The sequence below is a fragment of the Triturus cristatus genome, chromosome 4_2 (genome assembly GCF_964204655.1).
Source record: "Triturus cristatus chromosome 4_2, aTriCri1.1, whole genome shotgun sequence".
NCBI classification, from domain to species: Eukaryota; Metazoa; Chordata; class Amphibia; order Caudata; family Salamandridae; genus Triturus; species Triturus cristatus.
This window is the reverse complement of record NC_140586.1, coordinates 438678397-438697660: the sequence shown is the minus strand read 5'-3', so window position 1 is coordinate 438697660 and position 19264 is coordinate 438678397. Positions and strand designations below refer to the sequence as shown.

The 19264-nt window shown below is 43.9% G+C and overlaps 1 protein-coding gene across 1 annotated transcript in view; it reads right to left on the bottom strand.

The window, feature by feature from the left end:
* The window catches only part of TTLL7 (tubulin tyrosine ligase like 7), a 925222-nt gene that overhangs the window by 20909 nt on the left and 885049 nt on the right, over window positions 1-19264 (bottom strand). The window contains exon 22 of the mRNA XM_085600119.1: window positions 7651-7824. Within this exon, the coding sequence (XP_085456245.1) occupies window positions 7651-7824 (174 nt within the window). The remainder of the gene's footprint in view (window positions 1-7650; window positions 7825-19264) is intronic.

The following is a 19264-nucleotide window of genomic DNA, read 5'->3' as shown; positions in this document are numbered from 1 at the left end:
GTGACAGCTGTTATTGAGGGCTTTGGATAAACCAGATATACTTATATGTCAACCTACTTTATCCTACAGAGAGACTGTTACCAGCTCTGGTGTGCTATTGTGACACACTTTGGTCATAAAAGTTGTCATCCTGTGTAAGAAGAGTGTGGGGCTAGGTTGACAGCTGCTATCAATCAAATTGTTTGCAAGAACTGACCTCAATATGCAGAGACAATATGCGGAGCAATCTATTTGAGCTTCAATGTACACCGTTTTCTCAATAGAAATTGGAGTCAGATCTCTTGCACAAGATTGGGTGCATTTTTCCAATGTTGGGGTGGACAGTTTCCGGCTCTATATTCAGGAACCCTAGGAGGGACAGAAATTACCTAGAAGGGAAAGTATCATGAGGAGTAACAGGGTGTTCCTAAGCTTCAAACAACTACCAAGGCCTCCAGATAGTGGATCTTGGAGTCAAAAAGGAATTCCTCAGGTCACTTGGAGTCTTTACTGTGATGCCTGAGATGATGTGACAGCGTGTGTTAGCTCTTTGGTGAACTCACCGCTGACACCTGGATTGGTCATAAGCTAACCCAACCTGTGTAATCAATAAACTTGAGACACTATTTCATCCACAAAAGAGTTATCAGTGTCAATTGGTGTGCCGTGTGCATGGTATTGTAAGATTTACTTTCTCCTCACATCCACCAAGGGGTAGGGGTAGCAATGCTATGCAGCTGGCCATGTCACCTGCAAGGCAACCTAGAGGGGACTGCATCTTAGTGTTACTCCCCTGCTACCTAGGATAGGCAGTGTGTCTCAAGAAGGTTACTGGAAGTACAATGGGCTCCACCTATGTGTATTGCCTCAGAATGTCAGGGATGGGAGGGGTGAGGCCACAGGGTCTTATAAGGGGTCAGCAGGTAGAACAACCTTCTTTAGTGGTCGGGATTTCTCACCCACTCACCCCTTTAATAAAGAAAGAAAGAAAAGAAAATAATAAATACATAAATAAAAATATATGTAATAAAACAAATAAGTGAAGATTGAAAAGAGAAAAATGAAAATCTTGTTGTGAATGTTTTTCTTTCAGTATCAGAAGTTGGAGGTACAGCACAATCCTATAGCTTTATACAACTAAAAAGGCCTTAGAATAGTGGATATTGGAGCCAAAAAGGGAATTCCTTAGGTCATCAGGAGTCATTACGGCAGAGCCTGAGATGACATGACAGCACTCCTTTATGCCTCTAGGGGCAGTTGGATTTCTGAGTCACTATGGAGATTGGCTTTCATCTCACTCTGACTTGTCGTGAGCAGAACACAAATAAAGGAAAGAATGGGGTGGAAACCCATGTGCAGGAAATGAGCTGTAAAGAATTGAAGAGCATTGGTGTTGATACTACCACAAGACGACTCCAGCTTTCTCAGTATGAGTGTGAGCGGTTCTGTGAATTCACAGCTGACACCTGAATCTCCTGTAAGCTAGCTCAGCCTGTGTAATCAATAAACTTGCAACACAATTTAATCCACAAAATAGTTGTCATTGTCATTTATTTTGTTGTGTGCATGGTATTGTAAGATTACCTCTCTCCTGACATCCACCAGGGGCTAGGGTTTGCAATGCTAAAACATTCCCTAGCTGAACTGGCAGCTAGTAAATGTAATCGAGGCTTGAACAAACTGAAAATATGTCTGAGAGTTAACATTTTGTTGATAGTAAGGAAGATGACCATGTGTATATCTACTGCACCCACATCAATAATAAAACTGATGCGTGTTCCTTTTTATGTCTCAGCTACATCTCTGTCTTACACATGTATTGTTTCCACTACATTGAATATAGTGGGCTTTGTGCAAGCGTCCTCAGTACCAACCCATTTCTCATGAATGGATGGTTCACTGTATTCCTCACTTCCTTGTTCTTGACTCAACGACTTTCCTCCCACCCAGGAACATTTTAGTTACACATGGCTCTGATTGGAATCTATACTTCCATTGCTGACGTCAGAACTTGGGGGGCAATTACGATGGCGGATCATATTGGGGATTGGGACTCCATGCCACTGGAATCAAGCTATCCTGGCTGAAACCAGTCCTAGGATGCTTGTTTCCAGTCCAGGGAGGACCTGGCTTGGCAGTTCGGGCTGGACTGTTCCCATGAGGCACAGGGTCAAGACTGATTTGCATATGGCTGGGTTCAAACCGGAATGGCATGGTGAGCAAAAAAACGATGGATTCAGGCCCAGATCTCTGTACTGGGGTGAATGTATGACATTGTTCTGCATTCTGTCCATCAACTGTTGTTTTTGTGATTGGGACAGCCCCCCAGTCATGCGGAGGTCCCGCACTCCAAATTACGATGCGACAGCCACTATGGTGGTCGCATCTTGCACTTTAACATTATGGCGGGTGTTGCTGGCTGCAGCACCCGCCGCAATGGCAAAAATGCATGTAGTGCATTTCACTGCACTACATGGCAGGCACCATGCAGTGCCTGCTACTTAGTGCAGTGAAATGTAGGGGGTACTATGGGTATTCCCCAGTACACCAACACCCTCCTCCAACACAAGGGGGGCCCATAACACGCCCCCAACACCAATCCCCGCCAGCCTTTCCATGGCGGTTTCGCCGCCATGGAAAGGCTGGCTCCAGGTGTCATCCTAATTTGGCGGACGGTGCCTGCTAGGCACCGCCACCATTTTGCGCAGTGTGACCGCTCCGCCAGGCAATCGTAACGATTGTCTGTGGCGGATCTGTGGTAGGCGGTATTTGAGCCCGCCACAGTTGCGGTCCTGATCCCCCCGCCATCATAATTTGGTGGGCATCGTAACAGCCCTTGGTTTGCAGTGAAAGTGAGGAACCAACTATAGTCTCTCTCTTTCTTTCCTTGCACCCCACCCCTCTCTCTTTCTCATCTTTCCCCACCCAGCATACTCTTGCCCTCAACCCTCTTGTTTTTTTAACCCTATTTCGTCAACCACTCTATTGACAGGTAGCCATCTTAAAAAAGTTTTCACCATTACAAAATGGCCACCTCTATGTGCAGAAAAATGGTTTTATAGTACTTTAGCAAATCCCATTCAAATATGGCAGCAATGGGAGAGTGCACATCCACTTTAGCTACCTTTAAACAGGATTTACTAAAAGTAAGAATAGTGAATTAAAAGATAGCCACTGTAGATGTGTGCATTTCCACAGTAGCCATCATTGAGCAGCATTAATTAAAATTGTATAAATACATTCAAAAACAGCCACCGTGGATGCACATACATCTGCAGTGGCCATCTTTTTATTCATTTAGAAATGTCTTAAGACCCACTCCAAAAGATGGCCACCGCAAATGCACACACATTTAAGGCAGCTATTTAAAACCCCCCCAAAAACAAACATTGGCAAAGCCTCTAGGTTTCATTGCCAAGACTTTCTAGCTTTGCCGTTGCTTGTTTCTTTTATCAGTAATACTTTGAAGTTTGAAACATGGGAAGGATAAGAGGCTAGATGGAGGCAGGATGGCGTAACACACCTTGCTTACAGCTCCCTTCTAGCTCTAGCTGTTTGCTATTCAAGACGGAGGAAGAGGGCATTGAAAGCCAGTTAGGTGGACAGGGATGCAGTGCTACTCACAGTGGAGACGTCGCCCTCTCTTAAAACAACACTCACCTAAACATAACACCCGTGAGATGGAGTTCCAGGTCCTGCTTCTTACTGCTGTGGTTGTGTCGCGGACTGCATGCTGGGCAGTTGGAGCTCCTGGCTGCATTTTGTATCAGCGTTTCAACGGACAGAGAATGCCGCCTAACGGCTTGAGACAGGTCAGGAAATGGACAGATGTAGCGGCAGCCCAGCCCAAAAATAGACCGGAGTAGCACTGGGGCACACAAATGGAAACAAACGGCAGCAAGGACTCGGATGTTTACCCTAAAGTGGCTGCACCCAGGAAAGTCTCTAATCAAGTAGACCAGCAGCGGGGGAAGCAGGGGTTTACCATTCAACAAAAGTTGTCCATCGCAGAGGTCTTTGCACCTATGCCCTCAGACACTCACTATGAGGCATAGCAGGTCTTAGCAGCTGGAAGATAAAGAATAGTAGAAGACACAGATTCCAGTGAAGGCTCACCTGGGACGGCTCTTAGTTGAATTGTTTTGGAAGGAGCCCCATTGGTGTGTTCTTCTAATGGTGATGAAAATATGCAGAGGTTCTCGGATGGGGTATCGGAGGGACTGCAGCAGGAAGATTCACCAGCAGCCACGCATGTCAGTGTGGAGTGTTCGATGGAGAGGTACTCTCTAAATCCCTTAACTAAAGGTATGAACTCTGTTTAGTCTGATAGAAGAGACCAGACTGCTAAGCTGCTAAGGTGAATAGCGACTCTGGGAAAGGGTAGGGTAGGCCTGTGTTTCCAAACACCTTATCCACGCTCACTACTAACCCTGAAATGTCTTAAGAGATTAAAAAGAATACAAGCAAATTGAGCAATGATGGGGGAATGGCTCCCCTAAGCCCCGTAATACCTGCTCCTGCATATACAGACCCATGTCTCCAGGTAGAGGGCACTGGAAAATTCAAAGATTTGGTGGACTCCCCAGGAGAAATGTTTCTCTCTTACCGAAACCTCTGAATCCTCCAACACCAATCTCAATGATCTTGATGGTGACATGCACTAATGGACAGTCATGGCACAGTTCGAATAGGGTCCAGGTATATCAATACAGTGAGAGCAGTCTATCATAGGCCTACTGCTAGACTTCAGCTCATGGGAGTGCTAATCAGGGGACATTCAAATTCAATGGGGTAGCAGACCGTTGTCCCTGCTATTTGCACTTAACATCAATCCCCTAATTTGGAAGCTCAATAATAACCCCTTGATAGCACTTATGCGATTCCATGGTTGGGATGCTAAAGCTCTCGCCTATGCCTATGACATTGCTATAGTCATGCCCTACCCAGGAACCACACTTAGAGAAATTGAGAAGGAGGCTCAAGCCTTTAGGAGGTTCTCTGGTTATCTGCAAAATCAGAATAAAACCCAAACAGTCCACAACAGGTACACACAGCTCAGGGATAATCATGTAGTTGAGAAAGCAATGTATCTGGGGGTCAATATGGTGGCCAAGGTGAGCAAGATAGTAGAAACTAATCAGGCCCCTGTCATCGAGAAAGCAAGAAGGGATTTACACGGGATGGACATCCTACATCTCTTTATAGTCGGTCACAGTAATGTTGTGAAGATGGTATTTTTATCTAAGATCTTCTCTCTTTTTTGGGCTATCCCACTGGAGTTCAAGAACCACTGGTTCAAAGCCATTAATGATATGGTAACAGGATTCATCTGGGCATATGCCAAAAGCAGTAGGGCTCCTAAATATTTAACTCTGTCTATAGAAAGAGGGTACTGGGCCGTCCTAGATTTTAAGATTTACTACTGGGCAGCAGCTCTTCAGTATATGGGCTCTCTGTTTGTGGAACAGGGGCCAGATCGGTGTGCGAGTGAAATCCGACCCCTCTTTGGTTTATTGTTGGGAATGGAAGCTAGGGGCTGATTCCAGCAGAGCCGTTTAGGAATGAGATCAGTATTTTTTTTATATCAGGTAAGAACTAAAATCACTTTAACCCTCCAACTTATTTTGCTGGGTGTACATTGTGATATGGTACCGGGGCACTTTCAGGTGTTCATCTTTGTTGCCATGGCCGTGCTCCGTCTTTGTATTGCATCAGCCTGGCTCGATAGTAACCCCCGATTTTCCATCAATGGCTGGCGCACCTACTAACAATGTATAATCTAGAAACATATCTAGAAACATATCTGTACTCATGAACAGGCAAAAAGGCTAGCATGAACGGGAAACTGGTTTGGGTGCCTCTTTTACAATTTTTAGATTTGAGGCAGTGCACTCCGAGGGACACTTGCCAGCCGGCAAGTGCAACAGTATTCAGTATTTATACACCCAGGTTTAGAGGGTGATACCTCGGTGCATGCCACCACAGTGTTTCAAATTTTAATTAATACTTTGATTAAATCTTTGTTGGAGACTAACGGTGTGCAGTATCCATTACCCATTGTCTTTTAGAATGGGGCCACAGCCAGTCTTAGGACCCTACCATTGGCTGAACAGCAACAAATATATACTTTTACAACACGGTTATTACACCACAATACAATCACAACGTGGTTGTTACAACGACCGCGTTGTGACCATGCAGTTCCATTACAACGCAAGTCGTTACAACGACTTGTACTAGATGGCGCTCTGGACTTAGGAATAGTATGATTTACTATTCCAAGTCCAGTGTGTGCAACACTAGGGAAGGTGTTGGAATAGTAAATAATACTATTCCTTAGTCTAGAGCGCCATCTAGCGCAAGTCATTGTAACGACTTGCATTGTAATGGCTCTGTGTGGTCACAACGCGGTCGTTGTAACGGCCGCGTTGTGATTGTATTGCGGTGTGAAAACCGCATAGTAAAGGTTGTTCCCCAATAGCAACACCAGACCCTTAAGGCCTACCCATGAATTTCCTTTTCTCGGATCGATACATCGGAGTCTGGAATAATGCTGGCTAATAAAGGGGGCTACATATATGCACTTTTTTCGTAGTTATGATTGAGGTCAATTGGCTTTTGATGGGGTCCAGGACTACCCGGGAGAGAAATTTAGGCTACCTCTTTTTGAAAGGCTGGCACGTTACTTTTTGGTTTTTACAGTATTTTATTCTACACAGGAATTTGTAGTTTTGCTGGTATGATGCACTTATAGAATGTAATCTGTAACATCAGATGATAAAAAGAGCTACACTTACACACTTTACTATATGGGTGGTCTAAGGCCTACTGGCTCATGGGGAGGGATGGGGATTACCGATGAGAATAGGTATGGAAGATGTTTTCTTTTCTCACTTATGCACTGTAGTCACTCTTTTGTATAACACTACAATGAATAGGCTGGGGCTCATTTGTATGATGAATTTAAAGAACTCCTCCACCTTCATCCTGTTTTTTTCTTTCTTTACTCAATTGCACTGTCTCTCTGAACATAATATTTGGTATCTTTTAATGGTACTGTCGTCTGGTGTTGTTTTTATATTTAAATCTGCAATAAAAACGTTTTTTTTAAAAAATACGTTTGCAACATGTTGTTCATTGGGGGGTTAACATAGGGTGCTGATTGAGTACAACTCATTCATGCACAGACACGGACATAGCCACCATAAGTGCAGCAGGTGCAGTGGCACTGGGGCCCACGGTTAAGCCTATTGCTGCCCGAATATACTTGCTCTTTACTACTGAAACAAGAGGAAGGGGCGGCTCATTTTCCTATTTTGCATTAGGGCATTGGGACCATTAGGGCCATGGAACCCTCTGTGCACCATTACATGAACATGTGCTGAGCTGAAAGAAAGGTACTGGGGAAATCCTGTGAAAAGGTAAGCCACATAATAAAGGAAAAGCAAAAGACATGACGAGAGGGACTTAAGGAAGATAGCTGACAGAAAAAAATATTAAATTTGTCATTTGTAGGAGAATGGGGTACAGCTGCAGAGCATCAACGCAGTCTAAAGCAAATCCACTTCGAACAGTGCCTTCGGCGTTAGCATTTGAAGCCCTGCAGTTTCCTCAGGACACCATTAAAATACTTGTTTACGAACAAATCTTAGAGATTAGAGAGATGTCTACCTTGTGTCATCCCAATCAGGGTTTACTCCAGTCACCGATCCCCTGGCATCCATTGCATATTTATAAACCAGCAGGAGGCAGTCTTTGCAAAGCTTCACCAGTCGCTGGCAGCACTGGAGCTGCAGAGGGCTTGACATCTCTGTGCTTTTACTGAATATGGTCTCCCACGAGGTCCTGTCGGAAAGGGAACAGAAAGGGCCACATATTTTCTGTTGCGAACAGAAATCAGACAGAGTTGCAGTTATGTAGCAGGAATATCAGTGTAAAACCGACATCATACAAGAATTTGGTTCACAAAAGGAAACAATTGCAAATTATTGCATACAAATATTCAATGAAAGTGGCGTAACGAAAAATAATGTGCCCTCCCTTCAGATTGTGATGAGGGGGACCCCGAGTCTCCCATATCTCACAGATATTCATTGGCCTTGGAGTGAATGGGGGGGCCCCACTGTACTAACAGAAAAACATTCCTTAATATTCATTAGGCAGGTTGCATCTCTGTGATTGCATTACAAAAGGCAAAACTACTTTTAAAGCAGCCCAAAAATAACTGACAGTACTTTTTTAGGTCTCGCCTAGCGTGAAAGCGCTGTCGCCAGCGAGATCTATTGTTGCTGAGTTGCCTCGGAAGTGGGACAGGAGATGGGCACGCGCAGGGCTTTTGGCAGATTGGAACCTGTGTACGCGCGCGTACAGCCACGCGGTGTGCACATCTCCTGTCCCCCTTCCGTCCTCAGCAGCCTCATGCACTTTCACTTTCCATTCCACTACTACCACTCATAATAATAAAACTTGAATAAGAAATTATAATTAAGGCTTGCATGGCACACACCATAATTAATCCTCGCCCAGCGGTGGCGGATCAGGCGCTGTTCTTCGGAGGAGGCTCTAGTGGCAGAAGGGCACCCCCACGTCTCCGGTGGTTCCCGGGGTCCCCTTGCAGCGTCAGCGCTTCCATGCGAGGGTAGTACTGCCGGGACGGTGCACACTTCCGTCGCGCTGAGACCGCGTCGCCGCCGCCAAGCGTGTTTGAGCGCGGCCCCGCTGTGCGCGCTCCCGCCACCGGAGGATCGAAAGGCGACAGCCGCTGCAGCGCTCTGCAATGCAAGCCACAAGGGCACGACCTGCCCCGGTAGAGACAAGCGGCGTGCCAAGGGAAGGAATTAACCCCAGTACACTGCTTTAGGAATAACAATTATTCCTCCTCACTGACAGAAAGATGCACCGCCCACTGAAAGTCTTCTCAGTGAATGAAATGCAGCAGCCCTGGGAATGGGTCAGCAACAACAGCAAGGGATGGGGCCCTCTTTAGACGCCCTGCTCTCTGAAGCCAGCCATCCTCGAATATCTTCCACTTGAGGCTCATAGCCCCCCCTTCCTCCGGGGCCTCATTTGGGATTGTCTGATAAATGCCTCCTCGCCCCCCCCTACAAATCAGGCGTAAATACAACGCAGAGCTTCCATCATGATGACACCCCTGGAGCCCCCTCTCCCTCAGATCAGACCTAAATATGACAAAAAGCTCCCCTCACGCTCCAGCTGTCAGTTGCCCAGGCTGAGTTTAAAGAGACAGGGGCAGCCAGGAGTTCAGACATCCCAGCCCCAGCCCCACCCACGAATTATGAATGTTGGCTGCCAAGGCGGAGTACAAAGACACCTGCGCCCCCATTGCCTCTGCCACCCAAAGCCCCGCCCACAACATGCTATCAAGGAAAAGCTTCAGCGACAAAATGCAGACAAGAAAACCAGTCTATGTTTTTGGAAAGTGTTCTTGTCATAGATAAGTACCTACGTGGGATACTGTTCGAAGTGTACGTTATATGGATATTCTAAACAAGCATTTGCAATGCAATTGGTCTGTCTCGCATTCGCGAGAGTTTAAGCTATTGGCATTGTTAAATGCCTTTTATTTATGATTTAAAAATCAACACATAAATAAAAGGCATTGTCATTTACAATGCCAATAGCTCAAACTCTACTAAATGCGAGACCTACTGCATTGCAAATGCTTGTTTTTTAGAGCTTTCCATCTTTGAAAACTTCAGTGAGAGCAGGCAGTGGTCCCCAGGATAACTGTCTACCTCACTCAAAGCTGCCACCCTTTGAGAATCAGTTACTACCCCTAAATTGGCAGTCAATAACTGATCAATGGTTTGCAACTGGAATTGAGATTGCAAACGTGGGCCCATATTTATCCGGGGTTTGCATCACTGTTGTGTCACACAAGGTGACACAAGACAACACAAGCCCTAACGTCAGTTTTACTATGTAGCTCAGAGCCACCGTCTGTAGCTCTGAGTTGCATAGAAAATCTGGAGTAACGCAAGCCAGTGCAAGTTGCTGCCTTGCGTTACCTTGCAGCAGGGTGGCTTTCCATGGGTGTTCCCATGCATCCACCCATGGTTTTTTACGAATTCCCAGGTTTACTATGACTAGCAAAACTAGGATTGCATCAAAATTCTATGCATTCCCAGGTGAGGAGTCACAAGGAGAAATATTTCTATTTCTTCCAGTTACTTTCTCTTTCCATGTGTGCTGAATCCTGCAGCACACATAGAAAGAGGAAATGCATCTGAGTATTGTTTTGTGTAAGAGGGTGTTCCTTTCTGCACAAAAACCTCATTGCCTGTAACGCAGGCACCTTTGCATCTTGGCTCAAGGGTACCTTCCTTAGCGCTTGGCAGCCAAGAGTGCATCAGCACAGAGATAACAGGAATATGCCACATGTTAGTAATTATGACGCATTCCTGCTCTGTCCATTAGACACAGCGCAGCTAGCTGTCTTGCTGATTTGTGATCTATCAAATCTTAGTAAATCTGGGCCCTGACACATACCACACCAACTTGCAGTTTGGAAGGAATGCCCCTTTCACACACCTTCCAAGCTGCAATTTGGTCTGGGTCGCAAAACCCATTCTGCGATTCTGAAAAACGTATCTCAATCCGAAAATGGGGTTAGTATAAATAATTAAGGGTTTTGGGCATCAACCACGGGAAGCTTGTGGAATTCACGATTAGCAACCGCACAAAAAAAGTAGTAATCTAGCCCCTCATCTTTATTTCCAAAGTAGGAATAGGTTATAGGATTATGTTGTGGAGAAGTTTATGAATGGTAACACATTAGTGAGTTTGAGTGTGTTCCCAACTTTTAGGGCATCACTACCCCTGGATGTCAGCTCTATAAACCTTGAGATAAGATTTACTGAAGATTTTCAAAAGTTTAAAGTTAGAAAATGTACTAATTTTGCCACCAGAGAAAGGAAAACAACACATATGCATGTTAAAATAATAAGGGGCATTTTGTCAGTTAATAGTCTATCTTTGTAAATGCAACAAATTCTGCCAGAAAGAAAACACTTTAATGGCCCCTTTTGCTGAATCGCCATTTGTCCTTTTTTAATGCTACCTGGGGGTGTTGAAGCACCTCTTAAATCCCAAGGTACAGCGCTACTTCTGCGTGACCTGCTCACGGCTGAAAAGAGGGCACCAGGTCATCTGTGAACTAACCCAGGTTTCCATGTTCCACAAGGTGGTGCAAGCCAAAGAGGAAAGGGAGCAGCTAACAACTTCCCTGCTGCCACATTTGCTTTTCAAATATGGTGCCAGATACGCTATCAGTTGTCTTGGGATGCATTCATTTTCATTTTCTAGAGAGGAAGGGTCGACAACCATCTTGTCGCTTATACAAACTTCAGTCATTTGTCCTTTACCTACTTGGTACAAAATTCTGCTTATTAAGGCGGACCGAGAGCCTCGGGCTAGTGATCCCTAACCCATCCCTGTGATACCCTGATCTAGCCAATAAGCCCAACCCCAGCTAATTGGCAAATAACGTGACCCCTTCACTCACCCAGTGCAGCACAATGAATGCCAGTTCAGCCCAGGGAATGTCGACCAATCCAACCGACTCATGTTCAGGCATGACTGCCAACTCAGTCGCATGACTTCCTGACCTAGTCCAGTGAATGCTACTTTTAACCTAATAGCCTCTGCATTTCTGGCCTAGTAACGTCTTGTCCAGTTCAGGGCTTTCAATCTAGTCAAGTGAAATCTCTCACTCGCAGCCCAGCCTAGAAACCCAGATTCCAGCCCATTGACTTTCAGTCCAACCATGTTACACACAAGTCCAGCCCAGTAAGCCCAGTCCAGCCCACTGATTGACAGCCCATCATCTGTCAGTCTGTACAAATGACTACCCCGGCTCAGCCCAGCTGCAGATTGCTGAAAACAGTGCCTGAGATACAGAGGTACCATTTTCAACACATAATTTTTCAGTCGAGCCTAGGCAGCGCGCATGAGCTGCATGGAAGACCTGCTGTAATCACTGTGCAGAGTGTAATCCCTTCTGCTGCTTGGGATTGGTTCAATCCTGCATTGCTCTTCTGTCCTAGCTCCTTATTGGTTGGTGGTACCATACGGTATTTACGTTTTCTGCCGTGGCAGCACCGACTAAGTACAGTTTACTTGCGCTGTACGGGTTTATCAGTTCCTTTGGAGACTACTTATTTTATTTCATGGTAATGATTAGCCACAGCAGACACTTCATGGGCCGCCGCACATAGCTTTGACATACACGGGCGCTGCGCTTTATGTTTAGCACTGCGCCCGCTTTCATAATTACAACATGGGCACCTCGATTTATGTTTAGCTCGGTGCCCGCTTTCATATTTACAATGCCAATAGCTCTTAATAAGCTCGAGGGAAGGACAGGTCTTAAGGAGCCTGATTTTTGCTCGGTCTTTTGAATTTTAGACTGATGTGGTAGCCGTTGCATTTACATTTTCCTTGTCGGTGGTTCCCTTGTCACAGCTATACTTTTATTAATAAGCTGACAGGGTTGGGTATGATAGCCCATGACTTGAGTTCTTCTGTCTTTATGGGCATTACATGCCTCCGAATGGTTGCTGGATGTTACATGCTCCTACCTTGGTGCACGGGTTAGGAGTTTTCCCCGTTAGCGTCGAAAGGTGGGTTACACTGCCTACAATAAGCGTGCAATTTAACCACTTAATTTGGTTTCTGGGCTTAACTTAACAATACGTAAGCAAATTGTTTACCACTTCCGAGGCAGCACACATAGGCACATATTTTGCACATTTTATTTTTCATTTGGTCTGAGTTACATATATGAAGTATTGAGGCATTACATACCCCAGAATTCCTTTCCATGGTTGCCAGGATTGGTTGATTAGTCCCAGGATTTCAGTCATGTGTATAATAAATGGAGGCACTACAATTCCCACAATTCCACACCATACTTGCTTGGATTGGTTGATTAGCTCGACCAAATCCCTTAACTAGTTACTTAAATAGGCCTGTGTTTTTTAGATGCTCTTTGGATGGCTGGAGTTACGGGATACTTTGACCACTAATTTAGGTTCTCAAGTGAGAAGCGCATATGTAAATTTGAATGTGGTAGAGTGTTTGTTAGATTCCTGCGACTGTCACTTTATTTAGATCTCTCATACAGCACCACCAATAAGGCACATTTGTCTGAAAAGAAGTGCTAAACTTTTCTTTTTTGTTCAGCCCTCCTCACCAGAGTTCACTCCAGCCCTCCCTCTTAACCCATTGCACATCCTACTCTGTACCGATTCAACCTGACCTGTCGTGGCTGAGGTACCATTAATTTTTTTTAATACGCTTTAATATGCCTAAAGTCTCAAATCATCTGTGCATTTATACTAATGTGACACCAAATTTCTACTAATAAAAAGTCCTCTGTGCTTATATAATTAAGAGCTGTTTCAAAGTATTTTGCTAATAAATTACGATTTTAAGTCCGCTCTGCATAGACTAACTGTACACCATGCACAAACGTCATCAGGAGAACACATATACATATTTGTGTCCCATGTGCCACTGCCCCTTTCATCACACTGATACTACCCCCCTCTTTTCTCCATACTTTCACTACCCCCTATCATCCCTCCCTCACGCTCCTTATCTCCTCTCTATACCGTCACACATGCTACCGTCTGGTACCACCTCACAATATGCAAAAGTCCACCTCTCGCCTCCCTCCCACCCTCTGGGTGCCCCTTCATATCGTCCCTCTCTTACACCTCTCTCGTCCTCTCACGCACTCTTCTTTCATATTCGTTCACTTCAGATCTTCAAGCACAATTTCTTTCCTGTGCCTTTTGAACATTTCCATCCCTTAAACCCACGCTCTCCCCTGCTTGTTAGGGTCTCTTCTGCATACACTCTTTATGCATCTGTGGCCTACTCTCCACTTCTTTCTCTTTCTCACACACTCTTTCTGCTGCTCTATCTAGAGTTCATGCACCACTTCGCGCACACACTACCTATCCCTCTCTATCTTCCCTTCTATATATTCTGTGCAGCTCTCACCGCTATCTATTCACCATGTCACATAATTCCACTACACACCACACAAACCTACCCCACACAAGTACACAACTAACAATTCCAAATCAAATCACGTAAACCCACTCCAAGCAACATGCATCCACTCCACACATAAATAAAATACATTGTCATTTACAATAGCTCTAACTCTCGCAAAAGCGAGACCTATTGCATTGCAAATGCTTGTTTCTTTTGGCTCTGTATACAGTGAATGAGTCCACCTTTGAGCTGAGCAGTAAAAACATTTAGACAGCACACTTAATTTGAAAAGATTCATAACATTCAGATAGACTTACATTTGAATTAAATCAGTACTGTGCAGAAAGCGTATCCATAGGAACCAACCTATGATCCTACTTCTACTTACTCTGGCTCCCACTTACATACGTTATACTCTTATTTTTACTTAGTGCTAGTGTAAGAAATTGGGTTACTAGTTGAGACAGGTGGAAGCCCCACTCAAATAACAAACACAATCCTTGGCTTCAACCACTAAAGTCACTAAATAAACATGTGCTTAACCCTTTAGTAGTTTAGCATAAAATCAGTCAGTTGTAACTTAGAAGCAATATGTATAGTTTTTATGCAGCACACTCACAGAAATAAAGTGAATGCACAACACAAGCAAAAATCCAAACAAATTTTGAAAAATAGAGTATACTTTTATTAATGAAATGATATCAGCATGACAACAGATTCAATTAGTAGAACTGGAGATATGAGTTTTTAAACTTTTAGGCAAAAATAGAGCCAAGAAGCCCAAAGTGTCACTCCAGGTTATCTGATCACAATGGATCAGAGAAAAGTCATACGATCAGGATGACCACGATGGAGAGCAGGTCAGATACAGGAACCAGGTTAGATTTGCTGGAGAGTTACCTTCTCAAGTCAGGCACAAAGGGTGACTTTTGCCTTGGCGGGTGCAGCAAGGAGAAGGCTGTCGGAGCAAGGAACAGGGTGAGCATCACGGACGTTCATTGCTGCAGCATGAAGAGTCGGTCGCCACTGGACCTTGTCTTGCAGGTCATCGCAGACAGATGCTTTTGGAGGAAAGAGACGGTACCACTGGAGTTCCATGTTGGCAGTCGTCGTGGGCAGTCGATTCTTGGAGTAAAGAGGTCAATTTGGAGTCCCAAAGAGCCCAAAACGTCTGTAACTTCACCTTTTCTTTAGGAGGAGTTATCATTGATGCCAGCCAAGGGTCCAGAACCTGGGGGTTACTTCTTGGGTATCAGGACTCACTCCAGTAGTGGCCAGCAGAAGGGCTCAGGCAGGTCCATTTGGAAATGGTCAGCTGGACAGTTGTAGGAAGACCCCTGGAAGCCTATTGTGCTAAGAGTGGTGAGAGTTGGTGTTTGTTTCTATTTTGTGACAGAATGTAGTATGAAATTGTGTGTGTGTGATATTTTAATGTATTGGCATGTGTGTTATGTTTTGTTTTTTGAGGTAGTGAGATGAGACATTGATGTAGTCAATATTTGTGAATTATTTGAATGTGAAGTATTGTTGGTGAGTGGAAGTACAGTGGCAAAAGGCATGGTAATATACGTTGCAGGAGAGCAGATGTGGTGTGTGAGAAAAGAAGGACAGGGGTTACGTGAGTTTGTGTTAGATTTGGTAGCAGGGAGAGGTAGTATGCATGATGGAGTGGACTGTAATGTTTGGTTGGATGTTTTTGGTAGAAAGAGGAGAAGGGTGTTGGTGCTTGATATGAGAGAGGGTTGAGTATAGATTTGCTGCTGATGGAAGCGGGTCTGTTCAGAGTAAGTAGAAGGTAGAGGCTGATGTTTTGTATGAACAGGAAGGGTGTGTTTGGAGGGATTAAGGTTAAATATAGTATGGTTTTGTGTTGTGTTGGTAAGGTGTGGATTCGATAGTGGTAGAGGACAGAGTGGTGTTTTGTGTGAGAGTGAAGGTGCCATCTTGTGGCAGCTGTAGTGGAAGGGTATATATATGTGCTTTCTGGAGTTTTGTAGTGGTTCTTGAGACATTGAAGTGTGGCTAGGGTTTGTTGGATATAATGTGATGCTTGGTAAATGGTTAAAAATGGCAGCATTTCTGGTCCTTGTCCTGACCTAACCCAAATAGGCCCAAACAGGCAATTGCCCTTAGCCTTAACGCCCAGGCTTAGACGCGCTGATCCCTAAGGTTAAATAACACTAGGTCACATGACTTTCGGCCAATGGGAGTCCTAACCAGTGAGAAACCTAGCAGTAAGCCCTAGGGCCAATGGGAGACCTAGCCCCTTCAACCAATCCTAGCCCTAGCCCTATCAGCTATTCACGAGCCAAACCCTAAGCCCTTGGTCAAATAGAAACCCTAGTCCTATGAACCAATCAGTACCTTAGCCCTATTGGCCAATCAGAGCTTAAACCGTAAGCCCTAAGTCCAATGGAAAGTCAAGCCCTAGGAACCAATCAGAACCCTAGATCTATCTGCCAATCAGAACTCTATCCCTAAGCCCTAAGTTCAATAGAAACCTAAGGCCTAGGAACTAATCAGAACCCTAGAAATATCAGCCAGTCAGAACTCTAAGCCCTAAATCCAATAGAAGCGCTAGCCCCAGGAGCCAGTCAGAACATAGATGCAACAGCTAGTAAAAGACCTTGGGACCTTAAACATAGGTTGTTGTGCAGGGGGCAGGGAGGTGATCCTGTAGTCAGAATCTCCTTGGATGCAGACAGGCTCAGTCCACTATTTGTAGTTCTTGTTCAACCTGGCATACAAGCCACTAAAATACTGCTGTGGATATAATTGAAAAAGACAGTCAGCCTTCCTTTTAAAATTGTGAATGTTCAGACAAAGTCCATGGGCCTGCCCGTTTTCATTGTGAAAAACCACATTGTTGCTATAATCTCTATGGATGTATTGCTTGTCTTTAAGATTACAGCAAGTTGTGGGCAAATTGTCACATGGTGCGCTGCACATAACTGAAATAGATTTGGTTTATGGGGTTAGTTTCCTCCTTTGTTGAATGTTTGAATCTTTAGGGTACCGGTTGTCTACCCTAGATGCTCTCTAAGGCCCTTTTCATCAGGATTCCAGTTCCCAATACTACAAGATAGCTAGTAAATATTTGTAATGTTGTGCATAGTATTTAGTTGTGTATGAATTAAATGATTTTTCCTTTCTAAAGAAAAAGCATAGGATAGATTTCTCTAAGAGTGTGAGATTCTTTTATCTACAGATATAGTGACTAATCAGTTCTGAAAGAAATGTGGGCTAATCCGTTGTGCAAATAAAATCGCTAAAAAAGAATGCCAGGCATGTCAACTGCTGTAGAACAACATATTAATAAAATATAAAAGAGGCAGAAATAATACACTGGTAGTCTATATTCTTGTCCGGAACAAAAACTTCCGGATGAAAATTGGAAGGGAAAATGGGACTGTAAAAAAAATTCAAGCATCTTACTCAAAAGCTAAAGTACTGTTATGACCTTAAAAGGGAAATGGATGGTTTGAATGTTTTCTTTTTTTTAAATATATATATACATTTACCAGAGAAACTCCTGCAGCCATTTTTCCGTCCCAGTAGGGCCTATTTAACATTCTTTATCTTTTAAAATGCATTTTGTTTTGAAAGCATAGGAATGCACTGCATCTTTCCTAAGATGATGCCCTGTAGGGCCCACTGTATCATTGTTCATAGCATCTCCCCCTGCATCTCTTTGCATTTCATATGAGTGCATTTCACAGGTATGGAGTGCTCTTCTCCTTCAAAAGCTGGGTAATCCAATCAAAACCTGAAACAGCAGACCCATCTCTTCGAAGAGTTTTTCCTTCAGCAAATATTTATATTTGAAAGTCGTCACCCTTTCTTTGCAAAATCAAAAGTAATGTACTTCTGAAATTTATAATAGATTTATTTTAGATACTTTGCCATATCACTAAAGCAAACTCTTTTTTTATTATTACATTTCCCCAGAGAATGAAAGATATTTTTTTCCGTAGGGAGTCATTTCAGATTGCTTGTATATTCCCGCTCATACCATCATACTATTTTTAGGTTTCACACACACACATGCGCGCGCCTGCATGCACACACAGACACACACACACACACTCTCTCTAGGCTAGCTTTGGTTAGAAGAACCTAACGTATGTTTTTAAAAAACTCAAAATTTCTCGAAAAACACCACAGTTAATATGCAGTTAAAGTAGGAAAACAGATTCTTAAAATACACTGAAATTCACCAGTTATGGTTAGGTAGTGCACTGTCATGCACTGCTTATGAGGCCAACCACCACTGCACGCAGTCAAAGCAGAGTAATGGTACCCTCTTGATGTTGTTGTCAGTGATGTCATCATTTACGTCATTTGAGATTTCATCACTGATTTCATGTGTAAGTTCATTAGCCATGCAGAACAGTATAACTATTTAGGTACATATGTACATATATATGTGTATATTCCTGTACACACACACATTTATACATATAATGACACTGCAAAATGTGATCACTACTAAAGCAGAACCATGGATGAAAAGGGTTCCATATATATAATAAACAATATACTTACTTATTTGGGTTTACAGCCAGCCCTCTTCAGTCATTGGTCTGCTGAGTGTCATTCACATTTGATTCTGTCCACCACAGCATACAACATGAGGCCGGGAGGGTGTCAGCCGTCTTCAGCCATTGATTCCTTTTAGTGTGTGTTAGGGCGTTCTACTGAAGCACAATATGTTCACCCACACTGAAAGTAGTTCCCTTTAGGGCCATGGATGTGAGGCCATTGTATGCTTTTAAATGAATCTGTTGGATTTTTTATTTTTTTTGACCTTTTCTTTCACTTTGCGAAGGCTCAGCATCTTTTCAGTAACTGCTAAAGGGTGTCTCTGCAGCTTGAAATGTTTCACATTCTGAAAGCGCACTGCTTGTGGCTGCCGTATTGTTGAGACGGTTTCCCACCCATTCAGAGATAGCCACTTGTGAATGTGCATGCACACATGCACATGTATGGGGGGCCATCATTGCAAATGAGCTTCCAACTTATCCAAAGATGGTTGACCCTCTCGAAATGAGCTTCTAATCCAATGGAAGATGAATGCACATTCAAAAGCAGACAAGGTTGAATGTTTTGGTAAAAGTATATCACAAAACCATTCAAAGATGTCCACCTGTACTTGTGCTCACACATGCATACACAGGAGGTCATACTTGAATTTTTAGAATTTTTAGGCAAAACGGTATTACAAATACAATCAAGGATGGCCATCTGTGATTTCATACAC